An 18825-nucleotide genomic window follows, 5' to 3' on the forward strand; every position below is an offset into this window, starting at 1 on the left:
GCAACACCAGGCCTGCCTTCCTAAAGTGGCAGCAGCGACCCTGGGCTGGTCGGCTCTCCGCCGTCCACTGTGCACAGAGTTCCCGACCCTGCCGGCAAGAGCCAGGTGCCAGTCATCAGGATGTTCTTGTCTTTATAATAGAAACATGTGCTTTTGCACCTAAGGCCCCACAATGGGGAAGTGAAAGCTAAATAGAACTGTGCCTTTCAAGAAAAACAGGAGTGTTCCTCTTTGCCGCAGTGAGAACAGTCTCTGCGTATATAAGATGCTAGGGCCCGTGTGCTGGCCTCACTCCCTGAGGGGACCTTGGAGGAGTTGTCATAGCGTGTGTACAAAACAACAGAACAGTGTTCCTGAGAAAAGTGCTTCTAATACATGGGAAGTATTTTGGAGGGAAGGCTTCTTTTGTTAAGACAGGTGTGATTAGTCAGTAATGTAGGCTACTTGGTGACTACAATACCCGTTCTCCTAGAATGAGGCACGGCGCACAGCAAATAAGATGTAGAACAAGGCGGGCGTGTGAGTCGCGCCTGTCGTGAGGGCAGCTCCTTGGCAGACGCTGCTGTACCAGTGTCTTCTCCACCTGCACACACCCAGCGAGACAGGTCTCTTCATGACTTAAAGCCAGCAGCTCTAAATAAGGATTGTGGTTTGCGGTGACCTCTCCTGTCGCCCGCGGAATTCATCCTGGAGCGGCTGCTGCTGGGGAGTTTAAGTTCACGGAAACGTAGGACACGGTGAAGCATCTCAGCTCTGGGCTCTCCAGGCAGTGGCATTGGCCTTGACCCTAAGGCGAGTTAGCACAGCTCACCTCCCGGTTCTGCAGGGCTGGCCCTGGGGAAGCTAGAGAGGTTGCCACTTCATTTGCCATAAGTGATTTTAGTTGACACACTCTTAATTCCACAGCTATTTCTGAGCACTAATTGAACATTCGACTCTTTGGACTCAAGTAAAAGAGTTTACATGTAGCCGCAATACATTTTCTTATTACATTCAGACCATCTTAGAGTCGTCTTGGACAGTAACCCTCTTAGCTGTGTATTTCCTATCCCTGTCTAACCAAGAACGAGAGAAGGCTGCAACCTCTGTTCTTCTACAAATTGAACAAAAAGCTAAATGTTGAACAAGACGAGATGTTTCTCCAGCTAAACTATAACCCATTAAACATTATCCTTCAGATACAGTCAATCAGTCCTTTTCTATAAGGAATCTCTTCTCTAGACTGAGTAAGGAAATGTCTGCTGAAATGAAAGTTTTCTTGAAAATAGTAAATACGTCAGAGTGTGTAATCTGTCTTAGAGGCTTAAAGGTATTTATCTTTCAAATCTTTGAAAGATATTCATGAACAAGGTCCAAAAACCTCCTCAACAAATATAATGCAATAGTCATGAACGTGCCAGAGCCAAGTGATTTTAGCACCAGGTGAGTACGTATTGTACCCACCTGCTTAGGAGATTACATGCATCTATGTAATACTGAGTAGGAAAGCTTCAACAATTGGCTAGATTTTCTAAATTTTATCCAGTTTAGTTTAAACCAGTGACTTTCAGAGATTAAGCATGATGAAAATTATAGTTAATATAGTACAGTATACTGTGACTTATCTTCTGACGTCGAAAATCTCTCAGATTTTTACCTAACTGGCTACATCATAAGCAAAGAACTGGCTTCAGAGCAGAATACAGAGAAACAAGAGTGGCTATGCTTTTTTTTTTTTAACATCTTTATTGGAGTATAATTGCTTTACAATGGTGTGTAAGCCTCTGCTTTATAACAAAGTGAATCAGTCACACATATACATATGTCCCCATATCTCTTCCCACTTGCGTCTCCCTCCCTCCCACCCTCCCTATTCCACCCCTCTAGGTTGTCAGAAAGCACCGAGCTGATCTCCCTGTGCTATGCGGCTGCCTCCCACTAGCTATCTATTTTGTTTGGTAGCGTATATATGTCTATACCACTCTATCACTTTGTCCCAGCTTACCCTTCCCACTCCCTGTATCCTCAAGTCCATTCTATAGTAGGTCTGCAGCTTTATTCACGTCTTGCCCCTAGGTTCTTCTGACCCTTTTTTTTTCTTTTTTAGATTCCATATATATGTGTTAGCATACGGTATTTGTTCTTCTCTTTCTGACTTACTTCACTCTGTATGATAGTCTCTAGGTCCATCCACCTCACTACAAATAACTCAGTTTCGTTCCTATTTATGGCTGAGTAACATTCCATTATATATATGTGCCACATCTTCTTTATCCATTCATCTGTTGATGGACACTTAGGTTGCTTCCATGTCCTGGCTATTGTAAATAGAGCTGCAATGAACATTTTGGTACATGACTCTTTTTGAAATATGGTTTTCTCAGGGTATATGCCCAGTAGTGGGATTGCTGGGTCGTATGGTAGTTCTATTTTTAGTTTTTTAATTTTTTAGTTTTTTAAGGAATCTCCATACTGTTCTCCATAGTGGCTGTATCAATTTACATTCCCCCCAGTGGTTAAGAGGGTTCCCTTTTCTCCACACCCTCTCCAGCATTTATTGTTTGTAGATTTTTTGATGATGGCCATTCTGACTGATGTGAGATGATATCTCATCGTAGTTTTGATTTGCATATCTCTAACGATTAATGATGTTGAGCATTCTTTCATGTGTTTGTCATGTCTATATCTTCTTTGGAAGAATGTCTATTTAGGTCTTCTGCCCATTTTTGGATTGGGTTGTTTGTTTTTTTGATATTGAGCTGCATGAATTGCTTGTATCTTTTGGAGATTAATCCTTTGTCAGTTGCTTCATTTGCAAATATTTTCTCCCATTCTGAGGGTTGTCTTTTCGTCTTGTTTTTGGTTTCCTTTGCTGTGCAAAAGCTTTTAACTTTCACTAGGTCCCATTTGTTTAGTTTTGTTTTTATTTCCATTTCTCTAGGAGGTGGGTCAAAAAGGATCTTGCTGTGATTTATGTCATAGAGTGTTCTGCCTATTTTTTCCTCTAAGAGTTTGATGGTGTCTGGCCTTACATTTAGGTCTTTAATCCATTTTGAGTTTTTTTTATGTGTGGTGTTAGAGAATGTTCTAATTTCATTCTTTTACATGTAGCTGTCCGTTTTCCCAGCACCACTTATTGAAGAGGCTGTGTTTTCTCCACTGTATATTCTTGCCTACTTTATCAAAGATAAGGTGACCATATGTGCGTGGGTTTATCTCTGGGCTTTCTATCCTGTTCCATTGATCCATATTTCTGTTTTTATGCCAGTACCATACTGTCTTGATTACTGTAGCTTTGCAGTATAGTCTGAAGTCAGGGAGCCTGATTCCTCCAGCTCCATTTTTCTTTGTCAAGATTGGTTTGGCTATTCGGGGTCTTTTGTGTTTCCATACAAATTGTGAAATTTTTTGTTCTAGTTCTGTGAAAAATCCCAGTGGTAGTTTGATAGGGATTGCATTGAATCTGTAGATTGCTTTGGGTAGTATAGTCATTTTCACAATGTTGATTCTTCCGATCCAAGAACATGGTATATCTCTCCATCTGTTTGTATCATCTTTAATTTCTTTCATCAGTGTCTTATAATTTTCTGCATACAGGTCTTTTGTCTCCTTAGGAAGGTTTATTCCTAGATATTTTTTCTTTTTGTTGCAATGGTAAATGGGAGTGTTTTCTTAATTTCACTTTCAGATTTTTCATCATTACTGTATAGGAATGCAAGAGATTTCTGGGCATTAATTTTGTATCCCGCTACTTTAACAAACTCATTGATTAGCTCTAGTAGTTTTCTGGTAGCATCATTAGGATTCTCTATGTAGAGGATCATGTCATCTGCAAACAGTGACAGCTTTATTTCTTTTCCGATTTGGATTCCTTTATTTCTGCCTCTTGTCTGATTGCTGTGGCTAAAACTTCCAAAACAATATTGAATAGTAGTGGTTAGAATGGGCAACCTTGTCTTGTTCCTGATCTTAGTGGAAATGGTTTCAGTTTTTCACCATTGAGGACAATGTTGGCTGTGGATTTGTCATATATGGCCTTTATCATGTTGAGGAAAGTTCCCTCTATGCCTACTTTCTGGAAGGCTTTTATCATAAATGGGTGTTGACTTTTGTCAAAAGCTTTCTCTGCATCTGTTGAGCTTATCATATGGTTTTTCTCCTTCAACTTGTTAATATGGTTTATCACGTTGATTGATCTGCATATATTGAAGAATCCTTGCTTTCCTGGAATAAACCACACATGATCATGCTGTATGATCCTTTTAATGTGCTGTTGGATTCCGTTTGCTAGTATTTTGTTGAGGATTTTTGCATCTATGTTCATCAGTGATATTGGCCTGCACTTTTCTTTGTGACATCTTTGTCTGGTTTTGGTATCAGGGTGATGGTGGCCTCGTAGAATGAGTTTGGGAGTGTTCCACCCTCCGCTATATTTTGGAAGAGTTTGAGAAGGATAGGTGTTAGCTCTTCTCTAAATATTTGATAGAATTTGCCTGTGAAGCCATCTGGTTCTGGGCTTTTGTTTGTTGCAAGATTTTTAATCACAGTTTCAATTTCAGTGCTTGTGATGGTATGTTCATATTTTCTATTTCTTCCTAGTTCATTCTCGGCAGGTTGTGCATTTCTAAGAATTTGTCCATTTCTTCCAGGTTGTCCATTTTATTGGCATAGAGTTGCTTGTAGTAATCTCTCATGATCCTTTGTATTTCTGCAGTGTCAGTTGTTACTTCTCCTTTTTCATTTCTAATTCTATTGATTTGAGTCCTCTCCCTCTTTTTCTTGAGAAGTCTGGCTAATGGTTTATCAATTTTGTTTATCTTCTCAAAGAACCAGTTTTTAGTTTTATTGATCTTTGCTGTCGTTTCCTACATTTCTTTTTCATTTATTTCTGATCTGATCTTTATGATTTCTTTCCTTCTGCTAACTTTGGGGTTCTTTTGTTCTTTCTCTAATTGCTTTAAGTGTAAGGTTAGGTTGTTTGAGATTTTTCTTGTTTCCTAAGGTAGGACTGTATTGCTATAAACTTCCCTCTTAGAACTGCTTTTGCTGCATCCCATAGGTTTTGGGTCATTGTGTTTTCATTGTCATTTCTTTCTAAGTATTTTTTGATTTCCTCTTTGATTTCTTCAGTGATCTCTTGGTTATTAAGTAGTGTGTTGTTTAACCTCCATGTGTTTGTATTTCTTTCAAATTTTTTCCTGTAATTGATATCTAGTCTCATAGCATTGTGGTCGGAAAAGATACTTGATACGATTTCAATTTTCTTAAATTTACCAAGGCTTGATTTGTGACCCAGGATATAATCTATCCTGGAGAATGTTCCATGAGCACTTGAGAAGAAAGTGGATTCTGTTGTTTTTGAATGGAATGTCCTATAAATATCAGTTAAGTCCATCTTATTTAATGTATAATTTAAAGTTTGTATTTCCTTATTTATTTTCATTTTGGATGATCTGTCCATTGGTGAAAGTGGCATGTTAAAGTCCCCTTCTATGATTGTGTTACTGTTGATTTCCCCTTTTATGGCTGTTAGTATTTGCCTTATGTATTGAGGTGTTCCCATTCTGGGTGTATAAATATTTACAATTGTTATATCTTCTTCTTGGATTGATCCCTTGATCATTATGTAGTGTCCTTTGTCTCTTGTAATAGTCCTTTTTTTTTTTTTTTTTTTTTTTTGCGGTACGCGGGCCTCTCACTGTCGTGGCCCCTCCCGTTGCGGAGCACAGGCTCCGGATGCGCAGGCTCAGCGGCCATGGCTCACGGGCCCAGCCGCTCCGCGGCATGTGGGATCTTCCCGGACCAGGGCACGAACCCGTGTCCCCTGCATCGGCAGGCGGACTCTCAACCACTGCGCCACCAGGGAAGCCCAATAGTCCTTATTTTAAAGTCTATTTTGTCTGATATGAGAATTGCTACTCCAGCTTTCTTTCGATTTCCATTTGCATGGAATATCTTTTTCCATCCCCTCACTTTCAGTCTGTATGTGTCCCTAGGTCTGAAGTGGGTCTCTTGTAGACAGCATATAGATGGGTCTTGTTTTTGTATCCATTCAGCCAGTCTGTGTCTTTTGGTGGGAGCATTTAGTCCATTTACATTTAAGGTAATTATCGCTATGTACGTTCCTATTACCATTTTCTTAAGTGTTTTGGGTTTATTATTGTAGGTCTTTTCCTTATCTTGTGTTTCCTGCCTAGAAAAGTTCCTTTAGCATTTGTTGTAAAGCTGGTTTGGTGGTGATAAATTCTCTTAGCTTTTGCTTGTCTGTAAAGGTTTTAATTTCTCCATCAAATCTGAATGAGATCCTTGCTGGGTAGAGTGATCTTGGTTGTAGGTTTTTCTCCTTCATCACTTTAAATATGTCCTGCTAGTTCCTTCTGGCTTGCAGAGTTTCTGCTGAAAGATAAGCTGTTAACCTTATGGGGATTCCCTTGTATGTTATTTGTTGTTTTTCCCTTGCTGCTTTTAATATTTTTTCTTTGTATTTATTTTTTGATAGGTTGATTAATATGTGTCTTGGCGTGTTTCTCCTTGGATTTATCCTGTATGGGACTCTCTGTGCTTCCTGGACTTGATTAACTCTTTCCTTTCCCATATTAGGGAAGTTTTCAACTATAATCTCTTCAAATATTTTCTCAGTCCATTTCTTTTTCTCTTCTTCTTCTGGAACCCCTATAATTCAAATGTTGGTGTGTTTAATGTTGTCCCAGAGGTCTCTGAGGCTGTCCTCAGTTCTTTTCATTCTTTTCTTTATTCTGCTCTGCAGTAGTTATTTCCACTATTTTATCTTCCAGGTCCTTTACCCGTTCTTCTGCCTGCTATTGATCCCTTCTAGAGAATTTTTAATTTCATTTATTGTGTTGTTCGTCACTGTTTGTTTGCTCTTTAGTTCTTCTAGGTCCTTGTTAAACGTTTCTTGTATTTTCTCCATTCTGTTTCCAAGATTTTGGATCATCTTTACTATCATTACTCTGAATTCTTTTTCAGGTACACTGCCTATTTCCTCTTCATTTGTTAGGTCTGGTGGGCTTCTGCCTAGTTCCTTCATCTGCTGTGTGTTTGTCTTCACATTTTGCTTAACTTACTGTATGTGGGGTCTCCTTTTTGCAGGCTGCAAGTTCGTAGTTCCCATTGTTTTTGATGTCTGTCCCCAGTGGCTAAGGTTGGTTCAGTGGGTTGTGTAGGCTTCCTGGTAGAGGGGACTAGTGCCTGTGTTCTGGTGGATGAGGCTGGATCTTGTCTTTCTGGTGGGCAGGTCCACATCTGGTGGTGTGTTTTGGGGTGTCTGTGGCCGTATTATGATTTTAGGCAGCCTCTGTGCTAATGGGTGGGGTTGTGTTCCTGTCTTGCTAGTTGTTTGGCATAGTGTGTCCAGCACTGTGGCTTGCTGGTCGTTGAGTGGAGCTGGGTCTTGGCGTTGAGATGGAGCTCTCTGGGAGATTTTTTCCGTTTGATATTACATGGAGCTTGGAGGTCTCTTGTGGACTAGTGTCCGGAACTTGGCTCTCACACCTCAGTGGCACAGCCCTGACACCTGGCTGGAGCACCAAGAGGCTGTCATCCACACGGCTCAGAATAAAAGGGAGAAAAAGAAAGGAAGAAGGCAAAATAAAATAAAATAAAGTTATTAAAATAAAAAATAGTTAAGAAAAAAAAATTTTTAAGTAATAATATGGACAGGCAGAACCCTAGGAGAAATGGTAAAAGCAAAGCTATACAGACAAACTCACACACAGAAGCATACACATACACACTCATGAAAAGAGAAAAAGGTAAAAAAATATATATATCGTTGTTCCCAAAGTCCACCTCCTCAATTTGGGTTGATTCTTTGTCTTTGTGTATTCAGGTATTCCACAGATGCAGGGAACATCAAGTTGATTGTGGAGCTTTAATCCGCTGCTCCTGAGGCTGCAGGGAGATATTTCCCTTTCTCTTCTTTGTTCTCACAGCTCCCAGGGGCTCAGCTTTGGATTTGGCCCCGCCTCTGCGTGTAGGTTGCCTGGGGCGTCTGTTCTTCGCTCAGACAGGATGGGGTTAAAGGAGCAGCTGATTCGGGGGCTCTGGCTCATTAAGCCCCGGGGGAGGGGGGACATGGATGCGGGGCGAGCCTGCAGCGACAGAGGCCGGTGTGTGTTTTCCTGGGGAAGTTCTCCCTGGATCCTGGGACCCTGGCAGTGGCGGGCTGCACAGGCTCCCCGGAAGGGAGGTGTGGAAAGTGACCTGTGCTTGCACACAGGCTTCTTGGTGGCGGCAGCAGCAGCCTTAGCGTCTCATGCCCGTCTCTGGGGTCCACGCTGATACCCGCGGCTCATGCCCGTCTCTGGAGCTCGTTTAAGCGGCGCGCTGAATCCCCTCTCCTCAGGCACCAGAAACAATGGTCTCTTGCCTCTTAGGCAGTTCCAGACTTTTCCCAGACTCCCTCCCGGCTAGCCGTGGTGCACTAGCCCCCTTCAGGCTGTGTTCACAGAGCCAACCCCAGTCCTCTCCCTGGGATCTGACCTCCGAAGCCCAAGCCTTAGCTCCCAGCCCCGCCCGCCCCGGCGGGTGAGCAGACGAGCCTCTCGGCCTGGTGAGTGCTGGTGAGTGTTGGTCGGCACCAATCCTCCGTGCAGGAATCTCTCCGCTTTGCCCCCCGCACCCCTGTTGCTGTGCTCTCCTCCGCGGCTGCGAAGCATCCCCCCTCCGCCACCCGCAGTCTCCGCCCGCGAAGGGGCTCCTAGTGTGTGGAAACCTTTCCTCCTTCACAGCTCCCTCCCACTGGTGCAGGTCCCGTCCCTATTCTTTTGTCTCTGTTTATTCTTTTATCTTTTGCCCTAACCAGGTACGTGGGGGGTTTCTTGCCTTTTGGGAGGTCTGAGGTCTTCTGCCAGCATTCAGTAGGTGTTCTGTAGGAGTTGTTCCACGTGTAGACGTATTTCTGATGTATTTGGAAGGTGATCTCCGCGTCTTACTCTTCCACCATCTTGAAGCTCCTCCTATGATACTGTTAATGAATAAGAACTAGATGATTCTAGGCTTTTAAGCTACCTTGTCTATGATCAATTCTTAATTTCTTGACATCTTTTTTCTCATTTTCAGAAAACATACCTCTAAATCCAATTTATATATAAATCAAGTCATATCAGGAGTACAGGAACTGGGCTTGAAGAAAATCCTTGTGACCAAATAAAACAGATTCCCACATTTTCAAAAGAATCTTGAATCACCAAAACATAGATATATCTATAAAGACTTCTAAAGGGATTATTTTTAAAACCTGGATATCGGAAAATATTTGTGGGGGGGAAGTTTTAACATTTTCCTTGAAAGGTTTTTTTCACTCTTTTTGGAACTCTAAATGCAAACTACATCCAAGCCTGTGGCCTAGGAAAAGATTCTGGGGTAATAAATATCAATGCAGCTTGGACTAGCCTACCTAGAAAGGAGAGTGTAAGAAGGACACTGAGAACTGGTGTTCATCAAGCTGTCCGTCTCCCAAGAAACACAAGTGTGTGCCCTGAGCGTGGAGTGGAAGGAATTCGTTGACAGTGAAATTCCTCGGTACCAGGCTCAAGTCAAAAAGCCTCATTTGCCTTCACTGAACAAGAAGATTTTTCTTTAACTGACTTGATGACCTGGGATTACAACATTCTTTTGGAAAACAGTAAAAAAGATAGCCGTTTTCTTCACATAAGACCATGTAATTTACTCAGCACTTGCTTCATTCCATGCTTCTGCAAAGTAAATTCCATGGTAGAAGCAGTTATGTACTAAGGTTCATACTAAACGTTTCAATCAGATTTGACGTTTTCTAAAAAGTCTTCACAGTGGCAACTCTGTATATGTAGACTTAAAACTCTGGCCCTGTACTCCTTTCTTGTGTGACATTGTTTTTCAGTGCATAAGGTTTGGTTATAAAAACTTCTAGCACAGTTAAAGTTTTCTTGAAAATAGTAAATACCTCAGGTTGTGTAATCTGTAACATGGCCCAGTTACAAATTTATAATATTCTAGACTAACATCAGTTCTAGATTACTTTTAGAAATTGTCTACTGGGGAAAAAATTATAAAAACTAAAATGCAAGATTAATTGTCATATCTCACACTTGTTTGGGAGTATAAAGACAATGTTCAGTCCTTTGAAATAACAATATCTATCAGTCCTGTAAAATATTCTCAATGTGGAAGGCAACCTGACTCTAAAGAAAATGCCACTTAGATTGTTAATTATATTCTATGCTAATTGGATAGTCATAGCGTAGTAGATACGAAACCAAACATATTAAAGACTCTGCCTTAACCTAGCAATAGTGTAATTTGTTTGGGGCTGTAGTTCTTTCAGATTAATCAGTTGGTCTCCTCACAGTTTTACTATGTTTACTATGTTACTATTCACATTTAAACACTAAAATCTTCAAGCAATATAAGTTTTCACTTATGGTCTCCAAGACTGACAAAGTCTAAATTAACTAATCAGAGAATCTAAAAGATCACAAATTATGTTTTTTCAATGACATGTTTCCCATTAGAGCTTGTTTTTAACTGGACTGCTGTGCATGTTGAATGGGTACAACATTTGCAACCATTTATCACGTTGGGGCAAGCGATGCTAATATGGCTGACGGCTGACGGTTCTGCTCTTAGAAGAGGGCCGTGCTTTCTGTTGCATGCATTACACTGACCCTGTACTTTCTTTCCTTTCCTTTGTTTCCTGTGCCATGCTTGCTGTGTAGCAAATGGAATCTCTTGCAGTAAGTTAACTTTCTTTCCTACTCTTTGTCCATTTAGGCATGGACCCATAACAATCTTATTTTTACTGTTACTATTATATCTCTTAGCATGTTTTCCCTTTTTTGTTTCATTTTCTTTTATTTGGTAGACTGAGACATGTAGTTTATTAGCATTCTGGGCTGCTTCCTTCCAAAGTAGAAACCTATGTTGCTATGAACTCTCATGTTATCACTAGAATATTTTTAGAAATAACTACCATTATCTGACACTTAGAAAAGTCAGAGTTTTCATAGCTAGGTTTCACCCTAAATTGTGAAAGGTAACATTTTGTTTTTAAACAATACTTTTTTTGTCTGAGAGTCTCTGGCAGTTGTCTTTTATACCAGATTTTGAAAAGGTTTCCACAAAGGCAAGTTTAAATTATCATAAAATGTGTTACTAAAACAACTAAACATCTAGTTTGGGTTAGCAAACGAGTGTAGCTACTTCTTTACACTTAGGCTGGTTACCAGCATTGAGAGATCAAATAAATCTAAGTAGAATTGCTTTTTCCCCCTAAGGGCCAGGGAGAGAGGAGAAAGAAAACTCCAACCAGCATGGTCTTAGCATGAACTTTAGTCACTTTTAAAATTAGGGTCAAGAGTATGTTAATAATACTATTAATGGAATATGCTTCCTAAAAACCTAAGTTTAAATTCTTGTCATTTCTCTCCTTAAACTGATTTGGGGGGGAACAATTTTAAGTCACGTCAGTGGCTCTCAATTCTTACTGAGTTCTTTATAGTCCATTAGTGAAAGAAAGGCCCTATTTATCCTTACTTAACCACATTTGAAAACTGAACAGTGAAGTGTTTGGTTTAAGCCACATATCTCACCCACTTTCAGTGGTGACTGCTGAGCCATTAAATTCTATCTAGTGAAGGCTGTCCTTTTCCTCTAGCAGAATCCCATCTGCTACCTAGGAGCTAACCCTTTCTTGGGATAAAACAGGCAAAGTTTAGAGGCCATTGAGCAGATACAGCTCAAAGAGTACTATGATCATTGGTGTTGGAATTACTCATGGTTTATTCTTCCCTTACAGTACACGTAAGCTGTATAATGAAAACATTTTCAATTCCAGAGGTGTCTATAGAGCTCCAGGGCCATTTTGTATGCATATTTTTTTAACGTTCTTTCCACAGAAAGTTTTGCATGCTTTCATGACTTCTCCTTTTTGTAAGCATTTTGGGCCCTTTTTATATCTCTTTAATTCAACAAATTTGTTGAGCACTGAGTAGAAGCATCATCATTAAGCCTGATGCAGCACCTTAGACAGTCACGTGACTCTTGTGTTTACACAGACTTTAGGATGAGTGCCTACACCCTAAATGGCAGCCAGAGTTGTCACAAGGAATAATCTCCCAAGTGTCTGCTGAATTTATAAATTTAACACCTAGAACCACTTAATGCTGTGCCTTTTAAATATACCTTTAATAAAAAGAAATTGTGTTCAAAGATGTATAGCTTATAAAAATTAAGACTGCAGTTATAATTTGTAGATATTAAACCTGTAATTTAATTGGCGAATATAATGGAAATTTGGCAGTTCACTAAGTCCCTTTATAGCTAGCTACTACTTCTTTCTAATTAGTCATCCTCCAGGAGCTGTTTTATTCTATATTACACAGTGAATTTCTCACTGATAGTCATTGATTGGATTTATTGTTCTGTTTTATTGAGAATGGTAACAACTAGTTACGGTTCCTTGATGTAAAAAAAAAAAAGGTACATTAGTCTCCACTAAGATTTCACTTACTATACAAGAATGATCCTTAATAACTCTTTCTTCCCATGCAAATTCTCTCTTTAGCAACTGGAACTGTGTCAGAGGTTGTATAAGCTACACTTCCAGCTGCTGCTGCTTTTTCAGTCGTACTGTAAGCTCATCGGCCAGGTGCACGAAGTCAGCTCCATGCCAGAGGTGAGCCTGCCCACTCCCGACCCCAGGTCCTGCCATGAGTATCACTGCTTTCCTTTTGTTCTCCCTCCTGCCAGTTTATAAATGTCCGATTTTATTCCCACATAATCCTTTCACTCAAGCACAAGTCTTAAATACCAGTGTCTTATATTTATTTCCATGCTCACGTGGCAGTGCCAGGACTAGGGTGAGGCAAGTGACATACCTGGACACAAAATACAAGGACGACCTTCAGGGTGAGCCCCTCCCTGAATGCTGTGCCGAGGGCCTCACTTGCCTCCCCCTGGCCCTGTGTCTGGGGATCCTTATTTGAAAAAGTTCCTTGTGTTACGGTTTTTCTGACCTCTAGCTGTTCATACTTGATCCTACATTGAGGTAAGAAGGAAATAACTACATGATGTTTGACTCTCTTCAGCTTCCCTGCTCTGCTTAGCATCCGGACGCATTAATACTTTTAATGTAAAAGGTAAAGTAACTTGAGCATACAGCTTCTGAGTGAGCCAAATTTTTCCTAGACTTGAAAAAATACTACTGCAGTGTAGTAGATGAAAAAATAATGGTGGTGTAGGCTGGATATTGTGGAAGCTCAGAGGGTGAGTGCCTAGTTCAGCTGGAGACAAGGAGGTTGAAAGAGGAAACTTTCTGGAGGAGATCACACCTGATTCTTAAAGGATGAGTTAGAATTAGAGAGATGAAGTGGGGGGTAAGGAGGAATGTTCCAGTAAGAAACAACAGCGTGGGCATAAACATGGTAGTGAGAAAGAGATAGGAACTACAAGTACAGGTAATTGAGGATTGCTAGACTATAAAATGCAAACCAAAAGGAACAATGGACTAAGGCGGAAGAGATAAGTAAGGTGAGATCACGCAAGACGCTGCACCTGTGAGTATTTTAGTTAGATCTTCACGGCAGGGATGTGGAGGGTGGATTTGGTGACAGCTAGACTGGAGACAGACAGACCAGTCAGTTATGAGGCCGCTGAAATAGCTCAGATAAGAGGTGAGAGTTTGAACTAGGACAGCAGTGCTAGGTAAGGATAGGGAGGAAACGTGGGAGATATTTTAGGACAAAAGGTCACTGAAACTGATGGGGTGTGGGGGGAGGAGTGGGGGACGATGCTCAGGTCCCTTCTCAGATGAACTATGTAACCACAGTGCCACAGCTAAGACAGGGATGTCGGAGGAGGCCTGACACAATTGTACATCCACAGCTCCTGCCTGCTCGTCAGTGACCGACTCTGCCTGCTAGATCCCATCTTGCATGTAGTTAAATACAAGGATCTGCTGCTAAAGGTGCAGATGTGCTGTCAGGGAACAGTCATGAGTCCATGAAACAATCCCATTGCAAGCAGCGGAGTGAGGATGGAGCCTAGAAACCTCATGTCTGAGTTGGGGGTAGGGGAGGAGGAGACAGAATGACAGCCATTTAACCATAATTATTACTCAGTGTGGAAAAAAGGAAAAGTGACTATAGTTTTTAAATATACAGTTCACCCTTGAACAACATGAGTTTGAACTGTGAGTCCACTTACCTATGTGGATTTTTTCAATAAATATATTGGAAATTTGAAAAATCTTGCAAACATACCTAGAAATAGATATGTCGTGACTACATAAAATATATGTAGACATACATATAACATACAAAATATGTATTAATGGACTGTGTGTTATCAGTAAGGCTTCCGGTCAACAGGGGGCTGTTAGTAGTTAAGTTCTAGGGGCGGGGGTGGGTGGGTGGGTGGGTGGAACCAGAAGTTAGACCGTGCCTCTAACCCCGAGTTGCTCAAGGGTCAACTGTCCTTTCACAGATCCCAATTTCAAGTGAAACAGGAGTCAGACATCGTTGTTTATGAAGAGCTCTTCACAAACGAGTTTTCCTCCACAGAATCACAAATTATCAGATAAAAGAAAAGACAGTTGATGACTGGGATTTGCCCCATTGTCAAGATAAGCTTTACTCTTCTGGAAAGTAGGAACCGAACCCTCAGAGTCCATTCTCTGCTCCAAAAATAGAGGACAATGCACATGCAATTCACATGTCATTTTCCATATTAAAAAAGTAATTCACGTTTCACTTAAGAGTAGTAAATTACATGTTTCATACCGTGTGTGTGTATCTAATTATTTTAAATCTAATAAATTTAAAGTGAATTTTTCCTTAATTATTTTAAATCTAGGTAAGTTTTAAATACTTTACATACACATAATTTAAAACTTACCTAGGGCTTCCCTGGTGGCGCAGTGGTTGAGAGTCCGCCTGCCGATGCAGGGGACATGGGTTCGTGCCCCAGTCCAGGAAGATCCCACATGCCGCAGAGCGGCTGGGCCCGTGAGCCATGGCCGCTGAGCCTGCGCGTCCAGAGCCTGTGCTCCGCAACGGGAGAGACCACAACAGTGAGAGGCCTGCATACCGCAAAAAAAAAAAAAAAAAACTTACCTAGATTTAAAATAAGAAATTCACTTTCACACTTTAAAAACTATATGTCTAAGACACTCTAACAACTTATGTAAAAGGATTACCTCCTTGAATTTTGAACGTGGGGCTGGAGTACAGAGTTGTATTTAATCGGCATCTGTGTGAAGACAGTCCTTGAGGGCTTCAGTTCTATACCTTGTACAGTGAGCAGGCTGGGAATGAAAACAGGTAAAGATGCTGGGTAAATCAGCTTTTCAAAGAAACTGGGCATCCTCAGCTTACATGACAAAGGGAAACAAAAAACCTTTAAATTCATCTCAGTTTCTTTTAAATGCTCTTGAGGTCAAACTGCAAAAGAGCTGTCTTCCACTGTACACTTTGGAGGCACTAAGAAGTGACACAGGTTCTCTTTATGATTTACTTTTTAACAACTCAGAATCTTTTGGTTCCAGTAATTCTGAGGGAAAATATCCCTTACTTGTAACATGAATACTAACATTACATTGAGATTTTTCCTCCTCCCTCTTAAAATTATGTCTTTCATCTTTTCCAGTGGCATAGGAGTAGGGAGAAAAGTTTATTCTTCAAACAGCATCTGTGTTCATAATTAAATTTATTGGGCACTTTTGTGCCAAGCTGTTATCTTTAAAATAACCTGAGAGGTGGGTAATATCTTCAGTCTCACAGATGATAAAACTAAGGCACGTAAAAGTTTGTTTACTTGACTATGCAGTAGTCAATAACGCAGAACTGGCATCTAATAAACCCAGCGTTATCCAACTACCGAGCCTGTTCTCTTGTGCATTTTACTTCTACGTATGCCCTTCTGCTTAAATAGACGACATTTTAAAAGGAGTCAATCTTTTCTATAAGGAGAGCATCCCAGCTGTTGACATAGTTGAATACAACGCATTCAGCCCCATAACCCTACATATACCACGCAGTACGGTTTCATCTGTCCTATTTTAGTTTACGGAGATATTAAGCTTCTGCTTAACCAGACCTCATACAGTCAAATTTTTTTTTACTTTGGGGATGTAAAATCCAGCCTGCAACTAAATACAGTAAAAATACTTTTTTTTTTTAACAGCTGCTAAATATGTCCAGGGAACTGAGTGACCTAAAGAAAAACCTGAAGGAGGCTACTGCAGCCATCACAGCCGACCCTCTCTACATAGAGGGGGCGTGGTCTGAGCCGACCTTCACGTCCACTGAAGCAGCCATCCAGTCCATGCTCGAGTGCTTGAAAAACAACGAACTTGGCAAGGCTTTACGGCAAATCCGGGAATGCAGGTGACGCTACTATTTCTATTTAGAGACGGTTAAAGGAAATGCATGCCTAATAGTTACTTTGTCATGGCTGGGGACTAAATCACTACGGAAGGAACACCAAGATGTTTATATAAACCCTTCTCAGATCCTTCCCATTACCATGCCAGAAACATCAGATTTCAGGACTTATTGTTTGAAGTGTTGGTTTCGGTTCTGGTCATCTCTTAAATGTTCAAACACTTCAAAGTATACGCCAACATAATTTTAAAACTAATTATTTGAATGTAGCCTCTTTGGGTTTTTTCTCCCTACATTTTGATAGTATATTCACATTCATTGTAACCAGAATGCTATAGCAAATAAATATTTTAAGATTATGGGATTCCATTCTGATATTTTTTTTACTTTAGATATTTTATCAAAACCAATAATATTCAATATTCTAAAACTGATCATGTGATGTCTACACAACTCTGAATATTACTAAAAAAGCCACAGAACTATATATTTTAGATAGCTGAATTGTACAGTTTGTGAATTATATCTCAACAAAAGCTTTTGTATTAAAAGAGCAATTTTCTTATACTAATAAAGACTCATAACCTCTCAAACTTGTGAATAATAGTGCCTCTAATCTGCTCTTCTTTTCTGACTGCAGAAGTCTGTGGCCCAATGACATCTTTGGAAGCAGTTCTGACGATGAGGTCCAGACACTACTGAATATTTATTTCCGTCATCAAACTCTGGGACAAACAGGTACTTACGCACTGGTGGGGTCTAACCAGAGCCTGACCGAGATCTGCACCAAGCTGATGGAGCTGAACATGGAGATCCGGGACATGATCCGCAGGGCCCAGAGCTACCGGGTCCTCACCGCTTTCCTTCCAGACTCCAGTGTTTCTGGCACTAGTCTCTGACAGGAGCCTTCCGTCCCCCATGGGTGCCAAGCTGGGGGTGCTGCCATGCTGGGGTGACGTCATTCAGTGTCTTCTCGGCCTTCAAAAGGCTTGGTCAGACTGTTCTCCCTCTTGTTACCTGTAGGACTTTTTCTAAAGAGGATGGCAGAACTTCCCACGTGTAGCAATACTATAAGAACCAAGGTAGCATAGGACATTCTGGAACAACCTCCATCCGTCATGCTGTGTGGCACAAATGTGTTATTTTACTGAGCAAATGCAACTCACTACTGAAGATGTGACTTCCATTGCATACCAAAGCCGACTACTCTGCACAGTACCTTCCTTTCTAGAAACAGTTTTAGATTGGCAAAAGTGCAATGTTTTCTTCGCTAAAAATATTTTATATTCTAAAACTTGTACATTCTTTCCTTTTCCTTTTTTTTTCTTTTTTTGGTGGGCTGAGGAAGGGGCAGGCAGAATGAAGCTGGCCACTGAAAATTGTAAGACGGTCAAAAGCTGACAGCCTGTATATGTGAAAAGGGAATTGTAAATGGACAATTTAATGTACACTGAAATTTGAATACAATTACTGTATCTAAAAGGAGCTGCTATGAAGTACCTTTCTTATGTTGCTAGGCTACTGTTTCGAAAGCCCTGGATCTCTTTGCAGGGGTCTGTGATTAGGACCCTCGCACCAAAAATGGTCCAGAGAGACCTTTTTTTTAAAGGATCTTGGCTGCTTTTTACTATAAGGTTGCTTTTATGAGCATATTTATACTACAGAATGATGAGTGTTAATTTTAACCAACTTGGCCATTTTGTAGAAAAAAGTTAAAGACATTCAACATTATAAATTCCAAGTCTTTCCACCTGTTACGCATGCATATTTTAATATCCGTTTGGATAGCTGGAAGTAGAATCATAACGGTAAAATATGAGTTGTCACTTTGTTTCTTAAGAAATGTCATTTTATTTGTAATATATATGTAAAGGGCCATTCTTAAGTTTTCTCCTTAAACTTAATGCTGTCAAGTGTTAGCTGTGTGCATGTAAACCTGTTGCACATTAGAAACATTCAAAGTTTATCTGTGTAACTTATTCACTCTGTAAATACATTTAAAGTTTTTGTGATGTAATCTCGGTTAATATTCTCTTCAGACTAAAAGAAAAAAATACATATTGACCACAGGTTTTACTTCTGCTTAATGAAGATTTTTGCCGTTGACACATTTATAGTTTTGTGTGTGGGGTGCCACACTCATATGTGTTCCATGAATGAATGGCAGCCAGTGGGGTTGTGAGGCAGTACAGTGACCCTGGGAGCAGGAGGCCTCTGTAACCTCTTGAAGTGGACACCAAAGACTGTGACCCTCACCCAGTGCTCACTGGGATCAAAGAGAGAAATCAGAGAAGAACAAGAGCTCTAATTGTCCATAACCTATCATTAGGTTGTCATCCTTAAAATTCTGAAATAGACCCATAACGATCAGGAAAAAGTAGTAAGAGTTTTTGTTCTTTCACCAAAACCCATCTATTCTTCACCCCACTCAAAAAACAGGGTCATGGAGACACATAACAATCTGATC

General features: G+C 40.5%; 1 protein-coding gene across 2 annotated transcripts in view; it reads left to right on the top strand.

The window, feature by feature from the left end:
- The window catches only part of FRY (FRY microtubule binding protein), a gene marked incomplete at its 5' end in the record, with an annotated part of 329047 nt that extends 310465 nt beyond the window's left edge, over positions 1-18582 (top strand). For both annotated transcript variants that reach the window (XM_082859749.1, XM_082859750.1), the window contains 3 exons: positions 12542-12652; positions 16159-16361; positions 16999-18582. In XM_082859749.1, the coding sequence (XP_082715875.1) occupies positions 12542-12652; positions 16159-16361; positions 16999-17257 (573 nt within the window). In that variant the 3' untranslated portion in view covers positions 17258-18582. The remainder of the gene's footprint in view (positions 1-12541; positions 12653-16158; positions 16362-16998) is intronic.
- Between the last annotated feature and the right edge of the window lie 243 nt (positions 18583-18825).

This window comes from Leucopleurus acutus, assembly GCF_964270905.1.
Source record: "Leucopleurus acutus genome assembly, chromosome: 18".
In the NCBI taxonomy this organism is placed as follows: Eukaryota; Metazoa; Chordata; class Mammalia; order Artiodactyla; family Delphinidae; genus Leucopleurus; species Leucopleurus acutus.